Genomic DNA, 13,960 nt, shown 5'->3' with positions numbered 1-13,960 from the left:
ATTTAGTCCTGATCTCTGAATGCTATGTAAAAAAATTGTAAACATTGAATATGCTAATTGCGTTGTGTGGGACACTTAAGGCTGGTTTCCATATGATCACGGATCGCAGATCGCAATAAGGTCTGCGATCGTCTGCGATCATATGGAAACCAGCCTTTAGATAGAACATGGTTCTATCTTCTGCGATCGCGATCGCAGGATCGCAGACGATCGCAGAAGTAGTTTCCATATGATCGCAGACGATCGCAGACCTTATTGCGATCTGCGATCTGCGATCCGCGATAATATGGAAACCAGCCTTTAGTCCTATATAAAGAAAAAGAATAGAAGTTGTTTGAGCCATTTATCTGTTGAAGTGCAAGTTGTTATTTTATTACAGTTCGAAAATAAAATTCCATGTAGTAACTGAATGAGAAAAACTTGAATTCGCTTTTGTAAAACATGTGATTTATTAATTTTCAAAAGCTGGGCATTATCAATATGTTGCTCCAAATGAATTGATAGGAACTTGTGCATGAAAGTCGGAAGAAAAAACTGTACAGAAAAAGTAAGATTTTATAGGAAGCGAGGGAAGGAGAATCCGTCCGTCGCGATGCGTTCCGGTTGCAACCCCGGCGGACTAGGGTCATAGGTAGAGTTAGCTGTCAGCCTGCTCTGAGAGTTTCACTCCAGGCCCTTCGCCGCAAATGCAAAAGCTTCTAACTTGCACTTTTTGTTGTAGATGATATTTCTAGTTTAAAGCCTCATTGTTTCTGTAATTATTTTAAAGTCATTATTACTGAAAATTCAACACGAGCTCTACTCCCGTAGTGAAGGAGAATCAAATCTCACATTAAGGTGACTGCCTGTCAACTACTCCAAGCTAGTTGACAGGCAGTCCACTAAAATGCCATAAATCCTCGAATAAGTGTTCCCTCTCGAATACGCGAAGTTCTCTGTGATTATAATAAAAAATGTCCAATTTTATCGTCAGTAGGGGGGTTAAGGCCACCCTCCCCCTCCCCCCCCCCAAAAAAAACATTGCGTATCAAAACGAAATTGTACTGCAAAATCCCCCGATAAGACTGTTCATGAGGTATTTTCACATATGCTTCTTAGGCGTGGTTCATACGTCGAATTTCTGCCGTGTCGAATTCAATTAAACTAAGTAAATTCGACAGAAATTCGACGTCTGAATCAGCTGCCGAATTTCTGCCGTACGTTCGACTGGTCTTATCGCATTATCCGGCAGAAATGCGGCACCGATTCAAACGTCGCACTTCTGCCGTGTTGAATCGAAATCCTACATTTACATAAATTATGTTAATGTATTTAGCATGCGTAAATCAAGGCTGACCGTCCAAAATGGCGTCATGGCACCCGCGCGATTCCATCGAAGAGGAAAGCTCATCTGAAGAAGAGAAAATCCTCGCAGGAAACTACACGGAAGTACTGCAGGAGAGCTATTGCAGCTCTGATGATGACACTGATGAAGAAGTGCACAGTAAGGAGAATATTTTGGTCACGCGTATATTCGTCTGCCATATTGGATACTCAAGCTTTATCATATTTACTGCTGACCGACAGACACTGCAGTATCGACTCTGAATTAAGCGCGGCACAAGTGCGACGTCTGAATCAACAGTCGCATTTCTGCCGCACTTAATTGAATTGAATTCGACACGGCAGAAATTCGACGTATGAACCGGGCCTTAGACTGCGTAGCGCATTAGCCTGAATATGAGAAATAAGTCCAAAGTCAGTTATAGAACTTTCCTTGAGTAATTTGACTTTCTTTTTGACCAAATACGATATTTACTTCTGTGAAAGATACGCCTTAGATCTTACATGCAACTTCGGAAAAGGAATCTGTACAAACATCCAATCCAGGCGCGAGGTGAGTTATTTTGTGAAATATCTACCAACAAATGTAGGTATATAGAGAAAGACCGGACTATAAGATCGTTTTTAACCTTTCGTATAGAGAAAAGAACTTGGCGCGCGCACCTATTAAAATCTCGATAATTATGAATGCGACCTGGTTTATAATTTGTTACAGGAAAACAATCCCCGCAATTAGATGAACATTACCATGTCTGATGATATTCGTCATGAGATAAATATAATAACAACATAAGGGACGGCCCTGCCATTGTATAACATCTTTTACTCCATACTGCAGGCCCCATTTTCGCCGGTCTCTGTACAAATGACTATCGCGTTAAAAAAAAAAATGGCTATTGTATCAAATTGAGCGGCATTTTCAGTGTCTGCTTTTGGGGGTTTTTGTTTGGCACGCATTGCGAGTCTCAACAAACATATTGATAGCTACAATCTTGGACAACCAGCCTTCCTCCTCTTTTTTTTTTTCAGTGATGGAGACATGGCGCGTTTTGCTTTGTACGCGAATTCGTACTGATTGATTTAGAGGGGAGGATGGGGGACTATTTTTTTCCTTTATTTTGTCCAAGTTTGTAGGTCCTTGTATTCGCCAGGCCAAATATAAATTGACTATCAATATGGCTGTTCATAAATAAAGCTTAGAAAGTGAAAGAGAACAACTTCTCATTAATGAGGTAATTTGAGCCCGAAAATACCGAAAAAAGCCATCTACTTCATAGGATGTCCATATTTTAAACTCGACAAGAACAGAAACCAAAGCTATTTTATTTGCTTATATCTCTCGCTTTTTCACTGTTACAAGGTAGGATTGTGTAATTGTTGGGCGGCGTCATTGCTCATGTAAATTGAGCAAGTCAAATTCAGATCTCAGATTCCAAACGTTAGTAGTTACACGCCAGTAAGCTTTTATTGTAAGGTGTTGAATATTGCTTATCTTGTATGAGAATAAAATGTAACAATGTATTCATAGCGGAAGTGAATGGAATCATTTTAGTGAAAATTAGGAAGTAAACTGAGAAGTTTAAAAGACCTTGACCTATGACCTACTTCAGTCCGGAAGTTGTGTCGTTAAAATGCCATATCCGGAAAAACAAAACTTTCTTCATCAAATCATTCTGTACGTTGGTCGTAGATCAGGGGAAAATAAGATGGTCTTGTTAGCATTGTCCTTTTAGTAGCCATTTACCAAATAAAAAGGCAATCAAGAAATAACCCAGAGTGTAACAAAACATTGATTTAAAAAAAAAAGTCAAGTGTTGTCGATTTCAATGAAAGTCATGTCACAGTGTGTGCTCATCCATTTAAAGCTGAATTATTTCTTCAAGTTTTTGATACTAAAAACGTGTACAAATTTTCAATAGCACTTTTCAATAAAATGAAAATCGACAGTAGAAAACAGCGAGAAGAAAGATTTCTTTATATAGGACTAAGTGTCCTACACAACGCAATTAGCATATTTTTCAATGTTTACAATTTTTTTACATAGCATTCAGAGATCAGATAATTCATCAGGTATTAGGTATCTTAAAACGGGTAAAACCGTTTTTGCTTTTATATTTGTGCGCTTTTTGTTGTAGTGAATTTAGAATGGTGAAATTTAGCGATTAAGAATGTTTTTATTTACAACAATTTGAATTTGATCGACAACCTCATTTGCATAATGCGGGTTTCACATTCGAAAAAGCACCAAAAGTGCGAAGTCGCTGTGGTCAAGGAAGATAAAAAGCGCAACGTATTTTTATATTTCTATGCTTCCTAACATCTGTTTAGCAAAGTTCAGTTGGAATTTAGAATGGGTCGGTCTGGACTTGTGAAATAAATGCCGGCAAAGACAGGGTACTTTCACCGGTTTTCAGAAAGCGTTCTAACGAGGGTTAATAATATTAGTTTTTGTGACCCTAAAAATTAAAACAAATCATGATAAACATGCATTTCATACCTTTGAAGGAACACTTGACTTAGGAATTATAATGAATTTTTGTGGCGTTTCCTGGTTTTCGAGAAGCGAGCTCTTCAATTTTATGCAACTTGCTACTTTCGCCACGCTCAAATTTAGGTCCTCGAACACTCTGACTGTTGTGGCCTGTAAAAAATATATTTAAACGTATTTCCGAAAACTAAAGTCATTTCATTTACTTATGACCCAAGATGATTTAGTGGGCAAAGTTTGAAGGCAAACTTTTTTCCGACCCGAAACGCAGTGGACCGTTCTTAGGGAAAGTGCCACTTAATTGTCTTCTGTTTGTTCTTGCAAAGCGAAATCAGCAAGGTCTGGCAATATTTTTTGATTGCTTCTAATTAAACAATTACGCCACCCGCGCTTGTTGGATATGAGATGATTATACGCGCCTTTTTGGCTATCTATCATCTCTTATAATCCATCAAATATTTTCGTTCGCGCGCGATTGGTCTAAAGGCCTCACGTGACCGAATATACCCCAGCTAAAACTGCGGAATATCCAATGATATTCCCCAAGTGATATTTCCCAATTTCTAAAACTTCAAGGCGCATCTTGTTTACAATTAAAGTTAAGATGGGGGAACGGTTGGCTTTTGTGACAGAAGGAGAGATAAACCTGCTGGTCGATAAAGCAGTATCAGAAAACAACATACGCTCTAAACGTTTTTGACGGTAAACTGTTCTTAAACGAAATGTTCAAATACTCAAGCTCGTTGCTACATGTTGCGAAAAATATTTGAAGGATAATAACCACAATAGCCTCCATTTTGCGCGAAAATATGCTCAGATGTTTGTCCTTGGACATTATGTGCTCCTCGAAGCTCACAGTTTTCCTCGAGCTTCGCTCTCGGAAAACTGTTCGCTTCTCAGAACAGATAATATCCGCGGACAAATATCTGAGCATATTTTCGCGCCAAATGGAGGTTATTGTTTATATATCGCATATGCAGAGGAAGCAAGGACCCTTGAGGCATGTACTGCCCTGATGTGACTCTACCACTGAATCTGTCAGTCAAATCCTTAAGAGTCCCGTTCAACTAAAAGTTACTGAGCACTACGTTCCTGAGGTGCTGTTTATTACGATGTACAAGGTGGTTATAACATTTGAATCACTAAACCATTCAAATGAAAGCTTCAAATAGTATATTCCTGTCGTTATGTTTATTGTGCAGTTAATAAAAAGAAGGTGTTGGAACTTTTGAGCCAGTGAGTGAGCACTAACTTAATGTCCTGTTGTTTACCTCGCAATATCCTGCGGTATTTTAGAGTTTGGAGTTGAACGAATCGAAATACCGAGCCGTTTCGGTCTCGTAAAATTTCATTTAATTCGCAGAGCCGAAAAGGACGAAGAGCAAGGGTTTTTATGTAAATTGAGAAGAAATTAATTTCTAGCACCGCAAAGCATCGGCAAAACAGCAAAGTTGAACAGCAACAACTTCAAACAATGGGAACCAAAGAGGAGGGTTTAGCTTAAAGTGCCCCTAACCCTTCAATTTGTTTTCTTTTGGTTGATTTCCATATCTTTGAAGAACTCATTTTCGAAAAAAAATTTGAGAAATATTAAATCCTTTTTTTGTACGAGCGCTAGAAGTGAAGGCAGTCTTGTCGATATTTTCACCTATCGTTCGCATTAGTCCCCCACTCGGTCAAATGTGTCCAAATATGGAGCGTGACGTAAGAAAAGGACATCGTGCAAAAATATCAGAAGATTCGCGGTAATACTTCAATTGTAAACAGAGAAAATCGTTGAAAATGTGTGGTTTTTGGATGCAGAAACTCTCGAAATGTAGAGAAAGGAATCAGCATGGATAAGATTCCTTCTGAATCCTTCTGAATCTTTCTGGTGTCCTTTTCTTACGTCACAGCTAAGGAAGTGTCAAATATCTGACGCTTCTCATTGGCTCGTTCCTAATGAGCCCACGAGACAAAAATTTGTCCAGCGGGGCTTAAAGCGCGCAAAAATTTAAAAATTTCAGTAACTTTTAGCGCTCGTAAAAAAAAAAGGATTCAATATTTCTAAAAAAAAAATTTCGAAAATAAGTTCTTCACAGATATGGAAGTCTACCAAAAGAAAACAAATTGAAGGGTTAGGGGCAAGTGTTTTATCTAAAAATCAGTTTAAATGTCGCAGAGGCTTTTTCTTGACCTACAGCAATAGAAAAACAAACAGAGCTGATAAAAGTTGTGTAAATAAGTCAACCGCGGATATGTCATTATTTTTGTACTATTATTTTTGAAATACCCGCCATGATAACATTAAATTCAAGAAATAAGAAGAAGCTGTTTTCAGCTTATACTCGGGCCATATTTAACTGCGTGGTGCGTAAGCCTACAATCTTTTAGCAGTGATGACCTCCAGCATTGCTAATTCCCCCAAATAGATAGATGCAGTGATATTGTGAGGCAATAAGTAACCACCAGATAGAATTGCATTTCTTGTACACTAGTCAGAATGAAATACAGGGGAAAATGACATTTGTCATACGAATGCTTTTTATAATCCCCGGGCTTTAATCCTTACGTTTTCACCTTTCGTTTAGAGACAGAAACCATTTGTACGGTCCTGATATGTATGTGACGCCGGGTCAATGACGGATCGTAATTTCTGGTATGATCTAGAGTAACGTTACGCATCACGCGTACGTTATCCTTGTATGTTTTTCAATGTTTCGCTGTTTACATGTATATATTTTTAAATGAAATTCAGGGGAAAGCATTTGTTATTCACCTTTCATTTGAAGACAGAAACCGTTTCTACATTGATTGTTTTTCCATAGTGAACGTTAGACATCTTTATCTATCTTGGCCCGCGGGGTGATAGACTGATTTAGTTGCCAAATTTTCGGTTAAACAAAACTAAAGAACTAAAAAAAGCTAAGTAAATAAAAAAAACGATAAAGACCTTTCGAATTTTTAAAGTGCTAGTAATGAAAAGATGAAATATGAATGGTTGAAAAACTTGGAAAGTTAAAAGATGCACATACAACACTATAAAAATCACAGGCGGCCAAACTCAAGCTGTGAGCGGTTGATTATGTTGCGTAATAGCGGTCAAGGCGCAAATATTATACCACAGGCAGCCCAAACTCGCGTCACTAGAGAGCTGTAATAATTAATTACTAGTGGCAAGAGAAAATGAGGGACAGAGAGGGACATTGAGGGCGTTGGCCGGGATATGTCGATTCCACTAAAGTTATTTTTAGTTTTAGACAGAAAAGGAAGTCTGTTTTCCTAGACGTCCGCACAAAGTACAACCTCGATCTGAGGGTCGATCTGAGGCTGTCAGTGAAAATAATGGCGGATTGCGTGGAAGGCTATTGAATATTCAATATGCCCCTTCCACGCACAATATACCGACGTTTAGACTTCGGCATCAATGTAGGTGATAGTATTGAAAGGGCCCCAAGTCAAATAACCTGTGAAAAGCCCGATAATGTTCAGGAGGGGAGTTCTTCTGGTAGAAAGAGGAAGATCGAAGATGTGCCGTACGGCGAACACGTGCCAGTAAGAAAAAGTCCAAGACTTGCTATAAAAGCTTTAAAATCCGTTCTATCCAAGAGATGCAAGCAGGCCGAAGAACAGTCGTATGAAAATACCCTCGCAGAGCTTAATAAATCCAGCGAAGTGCAGATCTTAAAAGAACTCGAAACCAGCATCTCGCACCTCGACGGTTCGCTACAGTGCGAACTTGAAGCAATATCGGGTCATCAAAGCAGTGCAGCTCTTAGCGTTTATCCTCAAAAGGAGAAGAGTTACAGGAAAGACCTTGGAAGTTTCCAGCCAGTTCGATTACTGTTCTGTCCTTCTGGACATTACAAGTTTCAAGTTTTTATTTACAGAACACTCGAGGAAGGAAAAATTGATTTGAGAGACAAGGTGGCTGTGGAACGTGTGGTCGAAAAAATACGAGTGAATTCTGGGTTTGCAATGTGTCCTGGTATAGTGGATTACGATGCCATAATATCGGACATACGCATTCAACCTTCCAATGTCAAAGAAGAAGTTTGGCCGTGGCGGCACGTGAGCGCAATTAAATGTAAGTTGTGGCACAAACCCCGCAAGCAGCAGTCGAGCGAGGGAATGCCAGAGAGTGTGGCTGATGTGTGTGGCGAATGCAAGTTGGTTCGAAGGAAAATGCTCGTTTTGCGGGACAAGAGGAAAAGCCTTGACGAAAATGATCGACTGCAAAGGCAACAGGCCTCATCTAAGGTACGACTGTCTGTTTTGAGCCCAAAAAGTCAGGAAGCGCGGCAGGAGAATGTGCGGAGAGAGAGGAAAAATTATCGCCGAATAGCTGAGAGAATGATCCAAAGGAGCTCTGTGGCAGTAAATGAGAAACAAAACAGCGAGCTGGTAACACTCATCAACTGTTTGGAATCCTGCAAGGAAGGCCAAGAAGGCCTCGCTAAAGTGTTCAACGAAGCTGACAGCCACAAACCTGGAAGCGGAGCTGTTATTCGTGAAATGTGGCAAATGGAAAAAGCAGCTTTTTTCAAAGATCAGCGCAAGAACGGTAGGCTTAAACATAACTGCTATAATTCATTTTATTTTTATTACATATCAAGAGCAGCGAGAGCGTTAGAGGTTTTATTTCGGTCTGAACAACTTCGTGTTTTCCTTTTTAAGATGTCCTTCATTTTTCTCCAACATCATACGTTTTTTATTAGATATCTTGACGTAAGACTTAGTGTAAATTCATAAAAAAGCAGCTGTTAGGGCTAAATCTTATTAGTTTTTACAACACACGTCTTTGCAAAGGTTTTAAATCAAGTGTTACATAAGTTTAGTGTAAATTTCATTTTGGTATTAGAAAATGTTCATTTTCTTTGGAAATTGCCACAGACTGACTAGTAAGTAATTTCTGTGAGTGAGTAATTCTTAGTTAAATACGTTGGCAACATATTACTAATACTCTAACCATTGTTTTTTAGAAACTGGAAAACAAGGCAACAGGTGGTCATCAGCAACTATCAGAATTGGTGGGTTTTCCGGAGTAATAGTTTTTATATACAACATTTGAAATAAAACTAACTTAAAAAGAAGTGATACCAGACCTAAAATGGCTGTATGAAGATTTATTTTCGCAGCAGATCTGACTGAAGGCGAAATGACGAAACTGGTAGAAAATAAATGATAATTTGTGTAATTTATTTTAAACATAAAGTTATTACAAGTGGTCTTGTTGGATGCAAACTTGATCATGATTTACCAACTCTCTCATCCCTGACAAATCATAATACTGATATGTTTGGTGTGTTTTGATTTTCTGCAATCCCAGGCAACTACTTCATGAAATCAATGATTAAATTATACCCCTCTAAAAAATCGAAGGACAGTTTTGCCTGGAGTTTTTGCATTGTTTTTAATTATAATTATTATTGTGTGCTTTGTTTACATGTAGCTCTGGCTGTTTACACCAGAAGTCCTGCTGCATTTCGTGCAGTTAGAAGTCTTGGCATCCTCCAGCTACCTTGCTGCAAAGAACTGCAACGAATTGTCAGTAAGAATGCAGATGGGCCAGGGATTCATGAGAGCTATATTGCCCATCAAAGTCAAGTGTATGAACAATTTTGTGCTAAAAAAGTTGAATCTGGAAGGAAGAGACCACTGGGTGTTGGAGTTCTCATCTTCGACGAGACAAAGGTCAGGAGATGTCATGAGATTGAAATGATTAGAAAGAATGTTAAGCATTGATTCCAGACTGGTGAAATGTCAAAGAGATAATCAAAAGTTTTTTGAATATCAGAGAGAATAATTTAAGTTGGCAATTAAAAATGAAAAAAGTTTACTTTTCTAGGTGGAAGATTGATTGATTGATTGATTGATTGATTGATTGACTGCATTACTGAGTCGATTGATTGATTGAGTGAGTGAGTGAGTGAGTGATTGATTGATTGAGTGATTGATTGCTTGATTGATTGATTGAGTGATTGTCATTCAGTGAAAAGTTAAGGCAAATTTTCTTTCCTTCAAGTGTTACAACCTTGTTTAGATGTACATGTATTGTCAGTAACTGGCACCTTTTTGGAATAATAGCATTCAATCTTGCTATATTGCTTTCAACAAGAATCATGCAAGTATCCATGTATATGTGACCCAATTGAATTGGTGCGTGGAAATAAGCCCTAAGTAGACTGTTACATTGTCTTAGCAAATTGCCTTCTTCTTCCTTCTTTTAATAAAGGAGAAGTTGGGGGGAGATCAAGAGTCCCTTTTAGGGCTTTATTCCACGTACCACGCCTTCAATTGTTGATACATATATGTACCATGAAAATTTTGTTTCAGGTTGTCATTATTTCTGAGTAGGCTACCATTTTGTTTAAGACACTTTACACTCTGATCACACAGGTGCAGTCCAAGATTGTTTGGAATTCGATGAATTCAACCATTAGAGGTTATGCTATGAGTCCAGAAGAACTTCCTTGGCTACATGATGTGTTCATGAGTGTGGGTGAAGATTTCGATCAGCAGAAAACCTCGTACATCTTGCAGTTTTTGTGGAGAGATCTAACATCACAATTTGATGTCATTGGGCCCTATTTCACTTGTGCCAGTTCATGGGACCACCAATTTTTACTTGAGTGTGTCATGAGGACAATCCAGGCTTTCACTCTGTACAATTTCCATGTTCGGGTGCTGGTGTGTGATGGAGCCTCATCGAATCTAGCCCTTATAAAGCTTCTCTGTGGCTATGAACATGAGCAGCTGCCTCTTGCTGATGGAGAAGACCCATTTGCTGTTTCAGCATCATTTGACAATCCATATGAGGATAGTGAGGACAAGCGAGTATTTGTGGTAATCTGCCCTTCTCACCAGGTAACTAACACAATGAAACATTTGTGTTAATTCTTAATTTGTATAAATTATTGTTGGGTAAAATACAGTACTGTACATGAAGATACACACCTCGTCAACATCACAGTTGCTCATCAGCTATGACGTCGTTTTTTGTCTAATATACATGTTCTATTGCTCCTTCTCTATTTCTTTAACATAAACAGCTTCCCTCCCATGGGTAATGTAATGCAAATTATTACTTGACTATGGCATGCATATTGCATACAGAGAATTCCTCATACTATTCATCTTAATTCTCTGTGTGTGAATGTTGATGTGTTTCAGGATCAGTGCCTTTCATCTGACTTATCTACAAAATTTTATGATAGTCTAATATTACGTACAGTGACATTACTTCATAGGGATTCATTGCAATGGAACCAATTTCTAAGTTAGACTTCGCGAATGAAGAAATGAAAACTTTTGAAAGTAATGGTTGGCAATCGCAACGTGCGACTAAAACACATTTTTTGTTGTTTGGTATGTAGTTTAATATTAATGTCCTATTGTTATTATTTCACAGCTCAAAAACAATATTGCTGCCCTGTACAGTTCTTGACCCAGGGGTACCAAATCTTTCCAAAAAGATGGTATCCAGTTTGGCTGGCAACCAATATTTGATCAGTATGAGCGTGACCAGGAAAGAGTTGAACAGAATTTGGCCAGAAGAGTTCCTGGACTCCGGTACAGCTTTGTACACCGAGATAGCTGGACCCGCTTGAATGTTCTGCCAGCAAAGATAATGCAGGTACAATTAGAAGATATTTAAAAGGGTCTGATGATGGCTTTTGTGAGACTTAATTTACTTAAATATTTATCAAGATATTAAAGAATGCAGTGTGACAATAAGCCATTTCGATTAAATAATGAAAAAAATTCTAATGTCACACCAAGGCTTGGGAGAATAAAACAATTAGGAATCCAATGAACTTAGAGGGATGAACAGAAGTTCTTTGTAAAATTTCTTTGTTTAAGTCCCCCAAATCTATGTGCCTTGTGTTAGATAATTTTTTTAAAAATTATTAATTGAAATTGGCCTCTTTGCAACTAATCAGTCACTGTGTACTCAATAGTTTTTGTACACATGTAAGTATAATTGAAGGGGTGCGTGAAATAAGGCCCTAAGTGACTTTTGACATAAGGTCAAATTCTCCTTTTGTTTCTCAAGCGAATGCATGGAAATTTGGAAGGAGAATCTAGCAATTTATCAGAAGTCACTTAGGGCGTTTTTCCAGGCACCTCTTCAATTATACAGCCATTACATTCTTTATTCAGAGACTTCACTGGTATTGTTAGCATGTACTAATTCAATTCTCTTTCAATGTACTTTTTTGGCGGTTCCCTTAGCAACGATACATGATCAGTGCTCTCCAAGAACATGCAAGGAAGCTTCCATTGCCTGCTGATACATCAATGGTGGAAATGACCAGTAACTACTTGGAGGCTTGCCACCTCATCTTTGAGAAGGGTATATTGAGCCATATGACTATTTCACCCAAATACCAACGTGTTCTTGAAAACATCGAGAAGGGCTTCAGCTTCTTTAAAGACTGGTTCACATGTCATCAAGGCACTGGTGAGAGAACTAAGACTTAATTTTCTCTCAGGGAATCCCATGGAGTGATTTCAACTAATGTCTTGCTGTCCTCTCTGTACGTAACCGACTGTATTTTTGCTGGCTTGATGACAATGCATAAAAAGTCAGTTGATTTATAACAGGAAGGAAGAGACTTGTTTTGTAAAGTATGATGCATATGTCATTCAGTCATAGTATCAGCTAGCGTAGGGAAAACTTGTAGTACATATAATTCATATGACATATAGATCTTAATATTAATTCACATTTAAACATTAATTAAATTAATTAAGTTTCCTTTTTTTTTTTTCCATTCTTCAGAGTATCCCAATAACAGCAAGCAAGCTAGACAAAGCAAGTTCTTAGCCTGGCAGGTAGAAAGATGTAAAAAATTATGGTACATACACTGTAAGACAACAAAATTCTTGAAATCCCATTGTTTCTTTAATTCGCAGTCAATATTTGTTTGAATGCCAGTGCTGGCATTCAAACTGTCCACTCTTGAATACAATTTGTATGTCATAGACCCTTACTGTGTATTCAGCATGCAGCGCCCATCTACTTAAGTCAACAGAAAAATCCAATTATTCAAATCATACCATTGTACCGATTAACAGACCAAATTAGATAATATTAAAATAGTTCTACACAGTAAGAGGGTGTAAATTAGTCCAAACTAAGAAAAGTAATTGGATGAAACAAATCAAAATCGTTTTGCAAAATTGATAATCAAAAACCCTGTTCTCCCATTGCCGAAATTAGATACCATCTGCATGCATGTGGTTGATCATTATGTTGACAGAGTGGAATGTTCTTACCTGACTCACATTTCCATTTATTTTAATCTGCCCAACAATTAAGAGTTTAATAAACCAGCAGATCTTGGCCCGGTTAAATTCAAAATGATTTCTAGATAATACTCCTTAAAAAGGTGTTCCCATGTTCTACATTCAGAAATACAACTGATAACACTTACAAGAAATATTACTTTTCAGATGTGTTGCTCATTCCAAAAAATTACCATAATTTTTTACATAAACAAGACTTGTAATCCAGATCTTTTTTTGCAGACCTGGGACCTTTTGAGATTTATGGTTTATGGCTTCCTGCACTTCAGTCAGTGGTTCATTGCAGCCTATCCTGATTATTTCATCAGCCCACTCAAAATAAATGGGAGTGCCATTGAATCAATTTTTAGTGTCCTGAAATTTACTGCTGGTGGAAACCTTTCTGCGAGCAACTATGGATCTTTTCGTGGAAGAGTCATTACTGGCAGAGAGGTTATCACCAACAGCAATTCAGAGCGTGGTTATCGTGATGATGTCATCCTGGTGTCTGGATCGGTTACATCAAGTAGTGAGGCCTCAAGAATGTCATACTCTGTGCGACTGATTTATGATCCTTTTGGTCTTAATGAGATGAAGCAGTTCTGCTTCTCAGCAAACCTCAGTCAGTCAACTATTGGTGGACGGCTAGGAAGCAACGCATGCACCATCATTGCGTCATTGGTAGGATACCAGTTTGTCAAACTTGTCCTGCCAGAGCCAACCTTGAGCATCTTACCAAGTCAGTGGTTTGAAGTTATTGTTGACTCAATGGTTGAGGGTAATGCTCTTCATGACCTTCTTTTTGATGGGGAGGCCAGAAACCTTGACATTGAAGATGCCGTTGAGAGCTGCGGAAATGATCTGCACATTGCTCATTAT

The 13,960-nt window shown here is 38.3% G+C and overlaps 1 protein-coding gene across 1 annotated transcript; it reads left to right on the top strand.

The window, feature by feature from the left end:
* Window positions 1–6,984: 6,984 nt before the first annotated feature.
* LOC146481308 (uncharacterized) lies at window positions 6,985–13,744 on the top strand. The gene is made up of 8 exons (XM_085108954.1): window positions 6,985–8,354; window positions 8,773–8,820; window positions 9,243–9,484; window positions 10,190–10,657; window positions 11,202–11,426; window positions 12,026–12,254; window positions 12,576–12,628; window positions 13,325–13,744. The coding sequence occupies exons 1-5, from the start codon at window positions 7,172–7,174 to the stop codon at window positions 11,235–11,237; spliced, it is 1,977 nt and encodes a 658-aa protein (XP_084965080.1). The 5' UTR covers window positions 6,985–7,171; the 3' UTR covers window positions 11,238–11,426; window positions 12,026–12,254; window positions 12,576–12,628; window positions 13,325–13,744.
* The last annotated feature ends 216 nt before the right edge of the window (window positions 13,745–13,960 follow it).

This window comes from Pavona decussata, unplaced genomic scaffold (genome assembly GCF_977016875.1).
Source record: "Pavona decussata unplaced genomic scaffold, jaPavDecu1.1 SCAFFOLD_51, whole genome shotgun sequence".
Classification (NCBI taxonomy): domain Eukaryota; kingdom Metazoa; phylum Cnidaria; class Anthozoa; order Scleractinia; family Agariciidae; genus Pavona; species Pavona decussata.
Note: the sequence above shows the minus strand (reverse complement) of the source record. Positions and strands in the feature narration are given on the sequence as shown.